This window comes from Phyllopteryx taeniolatus, chromosome 10 (assembly GCF_024500385.1).
Source record: "Phyllopteryx taeniolatus isolate TA_2022b chromosome 10, UOR_Ptae_1.2, whole genome shotgun sequence".
Taxonomy (NCBI): domain Eukaryota; kingdom Metazoa; phylum Chordata; class Actinopteri; order Syngnathiformes; family Syngnathidae; genus Phyllopteryx; species Phyllopteryx taeniolatus.
The window spans coordinates 26,266,898-26,284,944 of NC_084511.1; the positions used below are offsets into that span (position 1 = coordinate 26,266,898).

The window sequence follows — 18,047 nt, forward strand, 5'->3', positions numbered from 1 at the left end:
AAACCGCTGACTGAAAATTTGTCTGAGATGTTACAACTTTATTTCAATAATGCAATAATTTTCATTTAAAAATAGTTTTGACAAATTTTGACCCAACATTTTGTATATAATCAGTTTTATCATAATAAAATAAAATAAAATGTGTGATGTCACATTTTCTATTTTCATTTTTTTTTAAATTAAAATAGGCAATATCTTTTTAAAAAAAAGAATCTATCATCTCATAAAACTAAAGTTCATAAAAAGGAGTGTGACATTTTGTAACATCTTTGTTTACAATTTTAAATAAAAATGGTGACAAATTTTCATCTAACCTGTTTTTAAATACTGCAATAAAAAGTAGTGTGACATCTTTTTACAAAAATGATTATTTTCATATAACGTTTTATTCTTTCTTTTAAATGATTTAAAGTACTTTTCTATAAAAGTGTTGCAAAAACGTGAAATGTTAAGATAACAGCCAGGTTTTTTTAAATAGTGTTAAATCTTGCAGCATTTGACCTTTTTTTTCTGGCAACCTTTTGATGCAGACCACGTTTTTACGTTCCGATTAGAATACGCGACGAGTCTCAAGCAGCCCGGGGCCGGACTTTGGCCAGGCCTGGCTGGAAGCGGCGCGACTCACGCGTGCTGACGGACGGCTCGCACTGCAGCGAGAGCGTCTGCAGACTCTCCTCGTTGGTCTCCAGGCTGAGATTGGCCAGATACTGTTTGACCTTGCGCGCCATCTGGGCATCCTCGTATAGCTTCTTGGCATTGAGGAAGGAGCTGCGGCGCACACGCTTCTTATGGCCGCCCGTCTGGTTCACGTCCAGCACGGCCGCGTTGGCGCTGCCCTGACTCAGGGACCTACACCGGGACACAAACACAAAAATATATAGCCAAAGTAGACTGGATGCGGATTAATAGAGTGCACACTTGAACTCTTTCAATACTGTGTTGCAAAACATGCAAAAAAAAAAAAAAGCACCAGTAGGTGAGCCTAAAAGATTTCCAACGCATTCCAGGGAGAAGAAAGCGGCTGAGAGTTTACTACTCGTCTTCACAGTTGACATTTTTGTGGTTCATAAATGTGGAATCTGACTTGTCCTGTAAATACAGTTCATATTCCTGAAGATTAAGATCTGACTATTATCGAGTTTTAAAATATAGATCTACGGGGATTACACCCCCGAATTAGAAAACATTCAGAATTACAACACGTTTTCCCCTCCAGGCTTCCATTCATTTGCCATTAAATGTTGAGTATGCACACCACAAAAAAATTCAAGAATTATGAACGGGAACATCATATAAACCTTATGGATGTGGATTACACACACGCAAAACAAAAACTATAAATTAAAGGAAATATTTGTAAATATTTGTAATGCCCGTCTACTTAAAAGCATGTGTCTACAAAATGTGTTTAAAAAATAAAAAAAAACTCGTGTTTTTGCACAGATACAAAAAAAAAACACACACACACACACACACACACACCTATTTCTGTCCCAAAAAACATTTTTTAAAAACAGTATAGGTTTTCTGCAACCCAATGAGGAAACGTGGTATACAAATCAATGTTATTTTTTGTTAAAGATAGAAAGAGAAAACATTTGAGGGGTTGATGATTTCTCGTCTAAAATCGATACTCTAAAATAATGAAATGGAAAAATTGTATTTTTATAAAAACACAGAAAAACCTTAAAACAGAGAAAATGTTACCTAATTTTGTGCATTTTTTAATTTAAATAGAAATACTAATAATAAAATGTTCTTTCAAATTTGCAAGAAAATGAAAATTTTCTGACAATGAACCATAAAATTGTTTGTGTTTTGTGGGGGAAAAAAAACAAAAAAGAAAACTAGTACATGGAAAAACTTTGTCCAAAATTTGTGCACAAATAAAAGTATATCCAAAAACAAAAATTGAAGTTTTTGTTGTACAGCAACAATTTGCATGCATTCTCAAGAGAAAACTAAGGGTTGACTTTGCTGGTGCAAGATGTCTGAAATACTAACATAATAATTGCAATCTCGTAGATGTAATTAAAAAAACTAAAATTGTAATTACAATGTTATAACAAAGTAATCGCTTTATTCAGTATAGGTCTAGGAAACCTCCAGCAAAGAAACCTGTGTTAGTTGTTGAGATCAGACAGTGAACCCCCATTATTCGCAGGGGACTGCCGCAAATAGCTTAAATAGCCAAATAAACGACCGTCGAACCACGAATATGCGGGGGTTCACCGTATGTGTTGTTAGTAAGGCCGTTCAAGTCATTTCTGTTGAAGGGAAACCCAGCAAAGAAATCTGGAAGCACACATGAAACTTACCCTAAACTTCTCCACTTCTTCTTCCTAGAGGCGATGAACAGACAAGCGTGGGGGGCAGAAGGTGGATGAGCGAGAAGAACAAGACAAAACAAGTTTTTAAGGACAGGAAAGACCACCACAGACCACCAAAGAGAATCAACTTTCACCGCGTGGGAGAAAAAAAAAAGCCACAGGAGAGGAGCTTAAACACCACCAGATGGGGACACTGAGACACCAGTCTTGGCAACAGAAGAAGGCGCTGAGCCTCTCACATAGCTATGGAACAGCTTGTCTTTTTTGGCCCCGAGAGGCTTCCATACCTGGTCCTGAACATGAGGTTGGGGTCCATGTTGACCGAGGCCATGCGGCCCACGTGGCGGATCTCTTTGGCGATCATCCGCAGCTTCTCGAAGTTCACCAGGCCGTCCACCTTGGAGTCGTTGCCTGACACCACCAAACCACAAACGTGATGCACTTACGAATAACTCAATAAAATCGTTTTGTTCTGACAATCGATTGGTACTACTGGACCAACGTTCTATCGTTGTCAAACAGCATATTTTAAACCAGTAAAAAAAAAAAACAAAAAAAAAAGTTTAAATGATGCGACAACCATTGTTGTCATGTATTTTGGATAAAAAGTAAAAAACAGAACACGTTTGAGGAGTTCCATAATCTATGATTTTGTCCAATTTATTAGCATTAAAAATATATGAGAAAAAACAACAAATATATATAGTTTATTTTCTTTCTTTTTTTTGTCCTTCGAATAAAAAATAAGTAGTTTGAAAACATTTGCGGTACATGATTATTTCATCCAAATTTTATGATTTTGAAAAGATTTTTTAAATAATTGTTTGAAAAAAACGAAATATGTATAAAAACTAAAAAATGAACAAACCTCCATTTTTGTCAATTTCTATTCCAAAGACACCAAAGACTCTTTTAAAAGAAAATATAAACATTTTTGAGGAGATACTTTGGTTTTTAAAAAATGCACACATTTTGGACTCAAAAACATCCATCACTAACTTTGACGTAAACTACATATCTTAAAAACACTAAATGAGGATACATAAGATTACAATGTATGCTCAGTAAAGACCTTTTGTCAAAATATGGCAAATTTGTACAGTAAGAAAAAATTCCGAAAAAGATTTTCCCAAGGCGTACCTTCATGCAGAAAGGTGAGGTCCTTCTTGATGACGGGGAAGAGCGGGATGATGGGCGGCTGCAGGTTCTGGTTGTTGAGGACGTTTCGGTACTTGGCCATGTTCCTGGAGGGATCGAACAAGTCCTGAAGGTCGCCGAAGAGCTTCTCGTACTTACTGGGCAGCTTCTCCCACGTTCCGCGAAGTCGGGAGACGGGAGCCAGGTTCAAACCGCTGGGAGAGGTGGGGGAAAAAAATAAAAGCAGCTGTATTAAAGCTGGAAACAATCATGATGTGGCAGCTAAATAAGATACCAGACTAACAAATTCAATGGCTAACCAACCAGATAACTACCTGACTATAAGAGAGATTAACTAAGTAACTAAGTGATTAACTAACACAGGAACTAATTGACCAAGCAACTGGCCAACCGACCAACTAAGCACCTAACTGCGAAACCAACTAAGGATGACTAAACTAGCGACGAACGAACCAACCGATCACCTGAGAGACTATCCAATCGACTAGATAACCAACTGAGTGATTGACCGTGAAAGTCAATCGAGAGACAAACCAACCGCAAACAACCAATCAACTACGGAGAGGACTAATTCAATGACCAACCAACCAACTGACTGACTGATAAACTACCACTTAAGTAATGAGCTAACTAAGCAACTAACTAATGACCAAAACCAGGCCAAACACACTTTGAATGTGTACAGGGAGCATCTAACCTGATGATGGCGAACATGGAGTTAAAGTTTTTGCACTCGCGGCAATGCAGCGCGATCTTGATGAAGTGCTTGACCGTCTTCATGCGCTTGAGCTGGTTGGGCTCCCGCGTAACCTCCGTGGCCACCCAGAAGGTCTCGTGGTTGATGGCCTCCTCGAAGCGCTTGAGGCTGGAGGCGGCGCCCGCCCTGGGGCGCAGCTTGAACAGGTCGTCGATGTACTCGGTGGGCTCGATGGCGCAGAAGAGCTGGAAGGCGCGCATGGACAGCTGCGTGGCCACCTCCACCGTGCTCAGCTGCAGCAGCGAGATCTGGCCCTCGCGAAGGAGGTCCTGGGCGTCTTCGTCCGAGCACAGCGTCTCCGTCTCCATGTTGCTCTTCAGGTAGTACCTATTTGGTGACAAGGAGGGAAAAAAAAGAGATATTGGGCCTCCTTCACTAATAAATGCAAGGAAATGTTCTTACAATGTGCACAAGTTGACCGTATCAGTAAAATGACTGTCGGACTCATGACACGGGCGCACCGGCCAATTTTCTTCACACCCCAGTGCGTATGTAAGTGAATCAGAATTCATTCGAAATGACGAGAGCTCATGCCCAAGAGCTGCGATCTGCGACCCTTTTGTTCAAAGTTTGTGCATTTTTTGTCTACTTACATTCCCAAAACAACTCAAATCTTATTTTTTTGTGTGTGCGTTGAATAAAAATTCAACACTCCAATATATATGAGGAGATAAATCCATTTTTTTGGGTGCCCCCATTTCTATGCATTTAGGTTTGGAGGACAAGAAACTGACACTTCACTTAAATAGTGTGCTTTTATAACTATCGACACACAGACAACGGGGTACGCGAGCGCATACCTCCCGCTCAGCTGTATCCTGTCGGCTAGTTTGGAGAGCTGGTCGGGCAGCCGCCTCTGTTTGATGACGCCCTCTGGCGTGACGGACACCTCGCAGAGCGAGTAGGCCTCGGGCGCGGCCGTCAGCGCAAACTCCCGGATAGCCTGGGCCACCACCTCCTTGGCTGTGGTGTCCTTGCCAATCATGATGTAGCGTGACTGTTGGTCTGCCTTGAACACCCGCAGCACCTGGTCGGACATATCTGCGGAGAAACAGATTTGGACTTTTCATCATTTTTCAACTCCATGGTTCTAACATCACGGATGAACTTTACCAGAAGTGGGTGCTATTCGTTCAGGCCATTTGTCAACCTAAATGGCTACAGTGGAAATCTAATGCAGATATAAATCTAATGTCATGAAATGAAAATGCAAAGTACTAAGTGCCATAAAATGTGCCTGTATACGTGACAAACGCAATAAAAGAATGTTATTAAAACAATACTCAATGGAAACCAAACAAAAAACTAAGCGCATCTTACACAAATGTAAACTAAACTAATCCTACATAAGGTTATCGTGCAACCAAACACAATGTTAAGGAAACAGTGAAAACCAAACTGTTAGATAAATTGTAGAAGTTATCATTTATTTGCTTAGCTTGCATTAGTATAATGGACAATTGTAGATGTCTCGCCTTCAAAAAGAAGACTCAGCATCATCCGATGGAAGGGCGCCTGGACCAAGGACGTGATCGGATGTGGTCGGGTCGTGACAGGTGTTGGTTCAATATTATGTGTTGTGTCTTATTGCTTAGAACATTATGATTTGTAAATCCCTCCTATTTCAAATAAAAGCAGGAGCGAGGGGGGGGGGATTGTTTAGAGCGTGTTGAGAGGCTGTGATCTGAACAATCTCCCATACGCCCTCCTCATGAGAAAAAGAAACCAGTGTCTTCATTCCTTTTGTGTCTATTTTTTATAATGTTGGGTAAGATAAATCCAACACAAACGAAACGCAATGTAATGTGATGTGATGACCGGAAAGTAGTACAAATGCAAGCAAACGTAACCAACAAAACTTGTGTGAATGGATTCATGCTTTTCAATGCGACCAACCAAGCAAACAACATTTTTGCCCTCCACCAGCATCCCAGCATTCCTTGTGATTCAATTGATTAGTGTGATTAAAGAGACACAAACAAACACCCACAGGAGAAGAAGGTTGGTGCTTGACTCAATTAGCTCCAGTGAACACGCGGCCTTTACTGTAAATTAGCAATAACCGCTAACCAATGTCAAAGGTGCAATTGTACCCGGGGTAAAAGAAGGAATCACGGGGTACACAAAGTACTCACTTAAGCTGACCGGCACTGAAAGAACACAAACAAGGTGATGGTAAATATTAGCGCAGATGAGCTGTTTTTAAAAGCGGAGCGGGATTAGCGACGAGAAGGGCTCACCAGGCTGGTTGTTGAAGTCCAGAATGCGGTGGTGCGACTGGAGCAGGTCAGGGTTGGACGACGACAGGTTGCCGCTGACGGGCAGCGCCGGCGGGATCTGCTTGGACTGCTTCATGCCCACGATGCTGTCGTCCTGGGACTGGCCCACGCACACGTCGCTACGGGAACCAGACAGAACGTTAAAGCAGGAACTGAATGTAACGGAAACGAAACCGGAGCGTTAAGACAAACGTGACGTAGTCTAACATAACAAAGCGAAATGCAACGTAGCGGAAATGAAACAACAAAATATACAAAAGCCAAATGCTACAATCGAAGTGAACAAAACTCAAAGAGAAATGAAAACTGAGAAACTATAAATGAAATACAATGTAACAAAACATCAATTATGTATTGGGATTTTTTTTTTTTTTTAGTTAGCTTTTCTAGTTGCATTGTGCAAGATACAAAAGCACAGTCAGTGTTGAGGCTTCTTTATACTAGCGCGGACGGCGACTTCGCTGACGTCACTGCGGCTGTCCAGCGCGTAGTTCGCCCTTATACTCGAGCGCAACCCACGCGCGTAGTTTTGAAAATGAACAGCAGTTCACCTCCAAGTCGGGGGTGTCGCTACAGCTGGTATTGGTTAGGACACCACAGTGTGGAGTTTTCTCTGCCTTTTTTTGGCCCTTTCCGGGAGCCGTTTTTCCTTTCCTTTCAGTAACAAGGATCAAAGCAACAACAATGGCGACCGGGGAACAGTGTCTGCTAGATCAAATGGACATAGATGACCAGATGATACGTTTAATTATGCTGCGAAATTGATTGAGAAGGTGGCGGCGTATAGATGGTATGTAGAACCAAGGGGCACGCTGAGTACGTGAGTTTGTCAAAGTACGAGCCATGGAATTCACCCAAAATGGCTGCTTCAAACCAAAACGGCTGACTGGCTGTTCAGTTTCAGGCAAGGGCTCTTAGACTTTTTGGTGCATCCTGTTATGGTAGACGTCCACCCAAGTTTATATCGATCGGTCACACTCGTGTCCGGGACTTCCATGGGGTGTTTTTGGGTGTTTTGGGCCCCCTAAAAAACACACAATGCCCGACTTACTTGTAAGGTTTGGGAGGCAGGATGCTGGTGAGCGTCTTGTCAAAGATCTTCTTGAGCTTATTGCGTCCGCCCACCGAGTTGCTCTTGGCCTTCTTGCTGGCCTTCTCCAGGCCCATCACCTGCTCCACGTCCACCGCCAGGTCAGGTATGGAGTAGCGGCTAGCCTTCTTGATGTCGCCGATCTTGGGCAGGTGAGGCGCGCCGTTCTTCCGGTCATGCTCGTCGTCGCAGTCCACGTCGCCGTGGAGCTCCTGCTCGGGCCTGGTTAGCAGCTCTTTAAACACTGTGGGGGTAAGACATATGTTGTGATATGCTACTCACATATGTGTGCAGGGTTTTTCAAAGATCAAATTTCAAAGCGGCTGCCTCCCCCTAATTTTGGTGTCATTTTTAGCCATCATTGTGGTATTATGACACAAAAATGTTGGAAGATTTGGTGGATTATTCTTGGGGGATAGGGACCTGGCCCTGCCACAAATAGCGAAAATATGTGAATTACTGAAGTCCCGGAAAAGGGATTTGTAATTGTGTGCAGATGCCTCAAGATGGCGGCAAAACACTTAACTGTTAATCTCTTTACAGCAAGCTTCCTGGGAAGTCTGGTGTGGCTAGCTCTTGAGGTCATGCTACAGAATCTCAATCGGGTGGTTACAGGCTACAAACAGTAGCGCCTATTGCGTCTCGCTGCTAATGTGCTGTGTGCGGCAACCTAACTTGGCAGGGTTCAATTGCCCCCCACGATTGGTTCAGCACGGAGCAACTCGCAGTAATCTTTTGGCTATTCGTATCGTCTGTCAAAACATGGACGAATGCGATCTATCGAAGTCTATTGACTGCGTCTCAAGTGTTTATCAAGGAATAGTTATTTTGAGACATGTATTTTTGTTGTTTTATCATCACCCAGCCTTAATGAAGACATATTTTGAGTGACCGTCGTAGCCCCTAAACAGCAAGACTGAGACGCTCACGGAGGACACCTCCTTGTCGTTGGCGGCCCCTCCGAGCTTTATCCAGAGAAGCGCGCACTGGCCGCGGTTTTAGCTTGGATCACATCATCCTGTTTCGGATTTGACATTTGAAACCTGCACAATAAATGTTCTCAAAATTACATCTGAGTTATTTTTTTAATCAATTTAGTTTTGCTAAAGGGCCATACAAGCCAATTGAGAAACTCTTCCATTATAACAATTTTACACTTAGGTTTATATCGCGAGCTATACTGTTACTGAGAAGGGATTAAATTTATACTGTAATATGAATTTTAGGCCATATCGCCCAGCTTTACATTCTTGCTCTTGACCCCACAAATTTAGACTTTTACCCACTTTATTCGATCAAGTCATTTTATTGCACTGGGCACATTTTGTGCACATCAGGTTAACAATCCTCAATCATTGGCCAGAAAAGAGAAACCCCATAATATTTAATAGAACTGCTGCCTCAATTTGAGCCAGGAAAAAAAACAGAGTGCGTTTGCGTGCGTTACCTAAAAGGTTGGTTTTCACAGTTATTGACAAGTGCGTGTTGTTCTTCAGAATCTCGTTGGCTTTGCTGAGTTGGACGTTCTCAAAGTTCTGCCCGTTCACCTCCAAGATCTTCACAGAAAGGAAAACAAGACACAAAAGCACTCAAGTAAAAAAAACATGAAATCAAAGATTGACTTTTAGACTCTCTCTTGACCTATTGTCCGATTTCCTGTCTTACACGTGTTTTTTTCCTGCATATAAAACTTGCAAACAACCAACTCTGCCTAATTTTCATCAAAGAAGAAACGCAAATGAAGAGTTTTCTTTTCTACTGCAAATGTGTCTGACAATGTTAGAATATGACTTAAGAAAATGAAAATGTTAAAGAAATAGTGTTTGAGCCAGTGGGGGAATGATCAGAATGGTACGACTAACTACTACATCTGCCTCAATGTGAGCAAGGAAAAACCCTGCGACGTTGAGCGTTATCGTAAAAACGCAGACAAAAGCCTGATAATAGATGCCTCCTCCATCTGCAGTTGAGTAAACAAGCAAGATTTACAGAACAAAACTTTTTATTTTCATTTTTTCAAAGAATGGAGCTAGCCGGTGGCTGCAGGCAGCTCTTGTCGGCTTTCCCCTCAAAAGCTGGACTTCACAAGCACTTTCACACTTGCCGATGTTCTGAGCTTCCAGCTAAAGTCTCCTTAATCCTGGAAACACATCTTGAGAGTGTCTAAATCTGCGTTAAGTCCCGTCCAATCCAAACATCCCATGGAGCCCTTTTCTGCTCGCTCTCCCATTTTTGTTGACTAACTAACACCTTCCACTGGGAGTCGGTCCCAACATTTTTATTAGTCAGAGGTGAAGTTTAGTCATCAGTCTCCAAGCGCTCGGTCCTTGGGCAGGGAGCACTTGCTGTGTACACTCGCTGACTAATTGCTGTCAGTGTGTTTACTGGCCTGTGAGGGGCAAAGGATGGCCTGTACTTAGACTGCAGTGTGCGGGGGCGCCTAAGAGGCTTGTTAGCGCATTCTGGTTGCTCAAAAGGTCCACAATAGGTGGACTCAGAATTACATCTGGATGTTCTTTCAAACCAGCAAAGAACTGATTTTTTTTTAAAAGTTGCTAACTTAAGGTCAGGATGTTTATATAGTGCTCCGCTAATCCATTCGTGGCGTGTTGCTGCCCAGGGCACACGACACTTTGGTGGTGCCCCTCGACAACTGATTGTGGCTGCGAGTGGAGCGAGTGGGTGTGTGTGAGGAAGGCAAGCAGTGAGGAAGAAAGTTCAAGGCATCATTTTGTCTTGAAGTTGTAAATATTAATTCTGGATGTTTATATACAACTTGGCCAATCAAATGATTTTGAGTGTAGCGAGCCGGTGTGCGTGCGTGTGTGTGTGTGTGCGCGCGAGGTGGGCAAGCAGTGCGTAACTGTGGGTGTTACCTGATCTCCTCTCTTGAGCCCTGCCTCCGCAGCCTTGCTGCCAGCCTCCACAGTGTCGATGAAGACTCGGAATCCTTTGTCTTGTCCTCCTAGAAGGCTGAAGGCGAGTGCGGCCTCCCTTGACGCTTTGGTGAGCGTCACTAGGCGAGGTTTGGCTTTGGCGGCGCACGCGATGTTTAACAGCCGCAGGTGGCCGCACATTTTCTGAATATGAACACAATAACGTCCCGTGTGTGAGGATAAGCACGTCTTTTTTATTACTATTTTACTTTTTTATTATATATATATATATTTTTTTTTTAAACGTACTTCTCTCTCCAGGTTGTTTTCAAACTCCTCCAGGAAGCGAGTCATGGCGACATCCCCCTCAAAGTCGTTGAAGTGATTGTTGACCCACAGCAAGACCACCCGTGTCACCTGAACAAAAAAAAAATTATTTTTCAATAATTTTTTTTTTTCGCCCTTCACAACAGATTTTCATGATCTTTTTTCTTGTTCAATATTTCTTTTGCTGATACCCCCATTTTTTTATTTCCATTGCTGTGTGTCGCCAACCGTCATTTCCGCTCTCATCAGATTTGACGACCCATCTGCGGTAACATTCGCGAGTGTACTCCACAGTAGCTTGTGCCTCTTGATGTCCCCCGACACCCCGTCATAAAAGTCCTATCCTCGAATTTTCCCCTTTATAGATTTATCCTCCTCCATTAACTCAAAACTGTCATTAATTCCTCGAATAAAAATTAAAAGCTGAGCAGTGTCCTTTATGTCATAACTTTCGCCCAATGCCAGGGAATATATTATTATTATTATTTTTTTTTAAGGTTACTAACCAAATTAGCTTAATACGGCGAGTCACTGTCCTGCGTGATAGGCTAATTTTTTTCAAATTTGAATCTGCATACCTGCTGTCTCTACCAGGCACTACCAGGCTCTCTGAGGAATTCTCCTCCAGAAAAACCTTGCTGAGCTTTGCTAATTTGAATGCCAGCAAATAACTGGCTGTTAGCGTAATTAGCATGCTTGATGGAGAAGTAACGGATGATTATGATATTTTCCTTTAACATCACAACGGTTTCTTGGCATACAGCCTTTGATTGGACTTCAGTGAAAAATTATTAAGTTGGCCATTGCTTATTAAACACTCGACACTCGCTGTGTTCTTTTCTTTGGCCCACTCATTGTTGCAGATTAGTAAAGAGCAGAAGCATTGTGGACCGGCATTCGCAAAATCAAATCACTGTATCAATGTGCATAATGTTCCACCTGGTGGGGACAACGGGTATTACAGGACAAGGACAAATGAATGAAATCATAATTTCATTTGGCAAATTTTGTAACAATGCTCTACATGTCTTGGCGCACTGTTTCAGTTCAAATATCCAATGCTTTACAAGGTTATAACGGGGCGCCATCGATGCTAGTTTTGTTAGCCTGTCTATGGCATTTTGTATTGTGTTAGCATTAAGCCAGCGGAATTAGTAAACTCGCGCTCGTACTCAAAAAGCCCCTAAGTCTGGTCACTTGTAAGTCGAGGTACCACTCACTGTATTTGTAGCTGCATCTATTGAGCTAAAGCTGAGCATTGCAATAGTTTGAGATTCCATACCTTGTCCCTGAGACTGGGGTCGTGGAACCACTCCAGCAGCTTCTTGCCCACCACCATGGGGCTGGACAGAAAGGTCCTGTACGTCAACAGGAAGTCCTCAATGTAGGTGGGGTCCACCACCGAGTGCTCCTCTACCAGGTGCATGGTCAGACGCTCCGACGTGCCCTGACAAGAGCAAGCATGGGGGTGTTAGAACAAAGAGCATCAAACTCAAAATGGAGTTGTTGTTGCTTAACAGTCACCTTGATGACAATGTGTCCTTTCCTGGTGCCGGTTCGGTCCAGTTCTCGGTGCTCCTTGACCATGACGATCTCTCCTTCCTCCTCCACCTTCTGCATGTTCTTCTCCACCTGGTTGAGGATGCAGCAGTAGTCCTGCTGGGCTATGCACACAAACTGCAACAAAGACAACAAAAACAAATCAAAAACCCACAGGTTTTATACGCTTACTGTGTTGATATTTAGCCATTTTCACACGCATGTTTTGAAGTTGAAACATACTGACGTTTTCTTAATGTTTAACCGCACCATATCAACATATTGTGTTGGTGTTTAACCGAAGCAAATACATTTGTTTCTTGATTTTAACGTCACCATTATGTGGTTGACGTTTTACTTTGACTCTTTTTTTTTTTATGTTGAACCACAGACATTTATTCTTCATGTTTAAGTACAGTATAACAACATGTCCATATTTGTTCTGTTGATATCTAACCATATTCAAACATTTTTTCATGATGTATAAATACAGTATTGCGACATGTATTTTCATAATGTTTAACATCACTGTATTGGAACATTTTACATGTTGTTAGTCTTCTTGGCCGCTAGAGGGGATCGGTTCATTATTAGGTTACAATCTCAGCAAAGACGTTTAACAGTAAGTGGCAAACAAAGACGTTTCTCTTGGAAAAATGGTTGAACAGAAGGCTGAGTGTTGTTTTTTCTGAATGCACATCAATCCATGATGTTTAACCACATTTAGTTGCTAAACCGCCATCAATTTGGTGATTTTTAACATCCCTACAGCAACATTTTCTTGCTATTTACCCTCACCATTACATCGTTGATGTCACCATAACTTCTTGATGTCTAATCTTGAAACTTATTTGTTGCTATGGTGAGGGTAAACCTGCCATCCGAGGCTGAAAATGATTGAAGTGTTTCTTGTTTAAAACTAATTTTATGATTTTATTTTTAACAATTAAGAGGTCATTTCGCCCATGCGTGAAAACGAACCATTAATTCACCCCCCCCCGGAGATTGTCACTTCGTCAAGAGTGGGCTGTTAAGAGATACCCCGGACAACGATGATAGCTGCAAACGACCTCCGCCATTGAGGCAGGTAACAGCTTTGTAATGGGTGGGTTTAGCGGCACGTGAAGGATATGCTACCTGGCAGTCGTCCACCTTGGTCTTCATGGCCCCCTTCATGTACTCCTTCTCCATGGTGGGCGAAACCCCGAAGCTGTTGCCCATGCACAGGATCTCCGTTCGCCCCTCAGGGTACGTCACCTCCACTGAACCGTTCAAGATCACCGACCACGAGTCCAGCTGGAGACACACCGCAACGTCACAGTTTTAGACGCCAAGGCATTGCTACCGCCGCATGAAAAACAAAACAAATCAGTTATTCCCAGTCAAACAAATGTCGCTTCATCAGTTACAAAATTATTGGAAATTCTTATGTATAATACGCTCTCAAGTGTAATGCGGACCCCCCAAACTTTTAGGAGGACTTTACCATGGCGATACTTTGCCCTGGCATGGATCATTTTTATTATTTCCTTAGGTTAAAACATGTTCAGTGACGCGGCATGGTGGGCGACTGGTTAGAGCGTCAGCCTCACAGTTCTGAGGACCGGGGTTCAATCCCCGGCCCCGCCTGTGTGGAGTTTGCATGTTCTCCCCGTGCCTGCGTGGCTTTTCTCCGGGCACTCCGGTTTCCTCCCACATCCCAAAAACATGCATTAATTGGAGACTCTTAATTGCCCGTAGGTGTGAATGTGAGTGCGAATAGTTGTTTGTTTGTTTGTATGTGCCCTGCGATTGGCTGGCAACCAGTTCAGGGTGTACCCCGCCTCCTGCCCGATGATAGCTGGGATAGGCTCCAGCACGCCCGCGACCCTAGTGAGGAGAAGCGGTTCAGAAAATGGATGGATGGATGTTCAGTGACCCCGTTGACTCTGTAGTGGGGCAAAATTGTGGCTATTGAAAGCCACGTCTCGCTTTCGCTGCCCGAGGAGATCCACGGAGGGACGAGACACTCTTTATAAAGTTTTAACAGAGCAGAAAATACAGAAACAGGAGAACAAGAAAGAGAAGAAGTCACTTAGGGTTTTTCCTTTTCAAAAAAATTATAAATGCACCTCCTCGCCATCGTTGAGAACGATGGTACCGGCGCGCTCCACCACGGCGAAGACCATGACGGCGCACAATTCACGCCTTACCGACATGGTCATGTTGGCGAAGGCTGGCAGCTGATGCATGAACTCCAGTAATTGCTCTTCAGGAAGAGGAAGACAAGAAAAGAGAAACGTTTATGCAGAGATTCTCAAACCTTTTGGTTGCAGGAAGAAATTCTTCCAAGCTTATGACTGAAGCTTACTGAGCAGTTGTTATCATCTTCTTTGTACAGTATATATTGGTACTTCCCCCGGTGGCCAAGGAGCGCACATCAGAATGGGCTGCGCAATGACTAAAGCATGAAATCACGACGCACAAACTGTTAAACGATTTACATTCTAGTTAATTCTTTTATAACCGTACACTTTTAAAGGCTGCAATACAGTCGAGTGCTATATTTCTTAATAAAAAAATCTGTTGGAAAATTTGAGTTGCGGTGTTTTTTGCTGAAACGGATGAATGGCATTTCCATTCATTTCAATGGGGAAAGATGATTTGTGATATGAGTGCCAATCAAAACAGAGCTTTTAATCGGCCCAAAGCAAAGGCAGGGAGAAGTAATTAATTATCACTCCTTTCTCCATATGCAGGTCGGAACCTTTTTTTTTTTTTTTTTACTTTTTCAAAATGACATAAGAATAAATTATTGAAAATTATTTTTGGACCCATAAATTATGACTTGGTTTAAGAACCACATGTATGGTTGATATTGCGTCATCAACAAAGTGGCTATCACCTCCAACATCAATGCCTTTGGCTACTTCAGGTGGGGAGCAGAAGAAATGCTGACATGTTACATAGACTCGGTGACCTCACTGCAGACTTGAAATCACTGCATCATACCATCCTCTGACCATCTTTTTGTTTGTGGGCTCAGTATCTATACTAGTGACTAACCCTAACTATGAAGGAGTATTAGGACTAGACGGAAAAGAAAAAATAACCATTAGGAGAGTAAAGTTGTATTTTGGGCGTATTTTGGGGAGAGAAAAACTGTCTGGATATTTGCAATTTTGGGGAAAAATTTGTGAAAAACGTCAATCTTACGGCCATAAATTTGTACATTTGAGAAAAACTTAATCTCATAAAAAATAAAGTCGTGTTTTTAGAGAACAAAAGTTGTGTATAATAGAGAAGAGTCAGTATTTCAAGACAAAGTAGCACTTTTTTCGAGAAAAATAAGACATATTGGAGAAAAAAATGGAATGACGTGAAAAAAACGCTGGGTATTTTCCAGAAAAAAAGGTAGACTTCATTCACGTAAGTTGATGATTTTTATTTGCAAAAATGTGATTTTTCTGGAAGAAAGTCATACCTTATCCTGGCAAGATGCCTAATGATAACTTGAAATATTATTATATCACAAGACTATGAGCTAAAACAAAACATACAACATAACCTTTTATTTTAGAAAAATATGGAGACTTTTTTTCTTGAAAAATATGACTATACTCAAAGATTGAGTTTCTGATCTCGAAAAAAAATACGACTTATCAAAAAATGCGACTCTTCTAAAAAGATTACTATTTTTTTCTCCAAAAAAAACTTTTCTTCATGATATAGTACCTTATTTCTAAAAAAAAAAAAAAAATCATAATATATGTTACAAAAATATACAACTAATGGCAAGATTAAGAGCCTTTTCTCAAAAAGTATTTTCCCCTCTTCAAAATATACAACTTTATTGTTATAAGATTACCACTTTATACTATAATTCCCCCCCCCCCCTTTAGCATGTGGCCCTAATACTACCTATCGCTTCCAATTCACGGCCCGTGTGCATTTGATCCCGTCTGGCATACAACTAGAAAAATCCCCCCCAATATTCAAAATCCTAAACATTTGTTCCACTATTGCGAGCATGTCCGCGGTGACCTGCGGTTGTCACGGCAACAAGCAGGTATTGCGTGTGCGGAAGGAAGCGTTTGAATGTTTGATGTGCAGCGAGAGGTGAGGCTGCAGGATGTGCAGAGAGTGACCTAGAAAAAGCCTGCTGGCGTTGAGGAGGGAGGGCTGGTGGGCACGCTGCTGCGGGGGAGATTAACCGCGGAGATGGAGGAGGAGGAGGAGGAGGAGGACGAAGAGGGCACTCACTCTTTCTCGCACTACAACCGACGCATCCTCCTCCTCCTCCTCTTCCTCATGTCAACATTAGGCCTCTTCAAACATGGCTAACACACATCATGGAGTCACAGCTTTGATGGTATGACACTGAAAAAAGTTCTGTGAGGGTTTGAGATAAGGGGGAGGCTGTAATTTGTACAAAAGCATTTACATACTAACATTAAACAATGTTGTATATACAGGGCCTTGAAAAAGTATTCATAGCGCTCAAACGTTTTCATATTTTGTGACCTTACAATCACAAACTTGAATTTATTTAGTTGAGATTTTATGTGATAGACCGACAAGGGGATATCAATCTGAAAAGTGTGGTGTGCATTTGTATTCTAGCCCCTGTACTTTGAGCCCCCTAAATATGATCCAGTGCAATCAATTGCCTTCAGAAGTCACCTAATTAGTAAACAAATAGAGTCCACCTGTGTGTAATTGACTCTCAATATATATACACGTTCTGTCAAGCGTTATTAGGAATCCCATTCGTTTTCTCGGCAGGACACGTCCAGCTTTTGAAAAAAGTGCAATATGAAAAGTTGGTTTTCGTTTTAGGAAAGTGCAAAATCGATCTTTTTTTTGAAAGTGCAAAATAAAAAAAAGGCAAAAGCATATCGTTTGTTTACAGAGTAGATGTGGGTAAAGTACGAGGCATTTACACTTCCACTTCCTGTCCCTGACCTACGGTATTCCGTCTGGGAAGTCTGTATTGCTCTGTACCAAATTTTAAAATCTGAATACAAAACAGAGTTCTAACATTCGTCAATTGGTCGTTAACGGAACCGAACATGTCTTCGGTTTCTTGGATTTTCTTTGACCAAAATAGACAAACTTCATTGCACAGACTGTCTCACCTATGTCGTCGTCCGTCCTGTCCATGGGGTCCTTCTCCAGGCAGTCTCGGACGATGTCCCGGCTCATGAGGGGGTCCGACGCTCGCTCGATGTCCTCCTCGTCGTCGTCCTCCTCAGAGTCGACGGCCGTCTCCGGCAGGCCGCTCAGGTCCATGTCGCCGGGCTCGTTCTCGGTTGCCTGGGGGAAGAAATCGCCAATGTGGTAAAAGTCGTCTGGGATCTTTGACGAGTCGTCGTGGTTCTGACGGACGGAGTGAAGCGCTACCCTGCGATCGCTAGCCAGCAAGCTCACCCAAATCAAATCACCCTCAAGTCAACAATGCTAAGCTACGACTTCCAACCAAGCAACAAATCCAAGCTAAAGCCAAAAATTGAGCAAAAACAAAATTCCAACAAATATTACAGTTACAAAAGAAAACAAAAATATTAGAACAAAATAAATACAAGGAAATATAAATGACATCAATACAAATAATTACAAAAAATGAGAAATTTGACACAAATATTGGCAAAAATATTAGACATAAAAGTACAAGTTTCCAAAAAAGTAACAAATCCATGCCAAGGCCAAAAG

General features: G+C 42.1%; 1 protein-coding gene across 15 annotated transcripts in view; it reads right to left on the reverse strand.

Moving 5' to 3' along the window:
- Positions 1-18,047, reverse strand: part of rapgef2b (Rap guanine nucleotide exchange factor 2b) — a 102,821-nt gene that overhangs the window by 8,409 nt on the left and 76,365 nt on the right. For 11 of the 15 annotated variants that reach the window (XM_061786827.1, XM_061786833.1, XM_061786835.1 and 8 more), the window contains 17 exons: positions 17,474-17,651; positions 14,468-14,604; positions 13,494-13,652; positions 12,342-12,494; positions 12,100-12,264; positions 10,800-10,907; positions 10,491-10,694; positions 9,062-9,170; positions 7,576-7,858; positions 6,486-6,643; positions 6,381-6,395; positions 5,046-5,286; positions 4,186-4,572; positions 3,471-3,682; positions 2,618-2,741; positions 2,319-2,342; positions 626-849 (listed from right to left, as the gene is read on the reverse strand). In XM_061786827.1, the coding sequence (XP_061642811.1) occupies positions 626-849; positions 2,319-2,342; positions 2,618-2,741; positions 3,471-3,682; positions 4,186-4,572; positions 5,046-5,286; positions 6,381-6,395; positions 6,486-6,643; positions 7,576-7,858; positions 9,062-9,170; positions 10,491-10,694; positions 10,800-10,907; positions 12,100-12,264; positions 12,342-12,494; positions 13,494-13,652; positions 14,468-14,604; positions 17,474-17,651 (2,881 nt within the window). The remainder of the gene's footprint in view (positions 1-625; positions 850-2,318; positions 2,343-2,617; positions 2,742-3,470; positions 3,683-4,185; positions 4,573-5,045; positions 5,287-6,380; positions 6,396-6,485; positions 6,644-7,575; positions 7,859-9,061; positions 9,171-10,490; positions 10,695-10,799; positions 10,908-12,099; positions 12,265-12,341; positions 12,495-13,493; positions 13,653-14,467; positions 14,605-17,473; positions 17,652-18,047) is intronic. The other 4 variants (XM_061786828.1, XM_061786832.1, XM_061786829.1 and 1 more) reach the window with 3 other exon arrangements.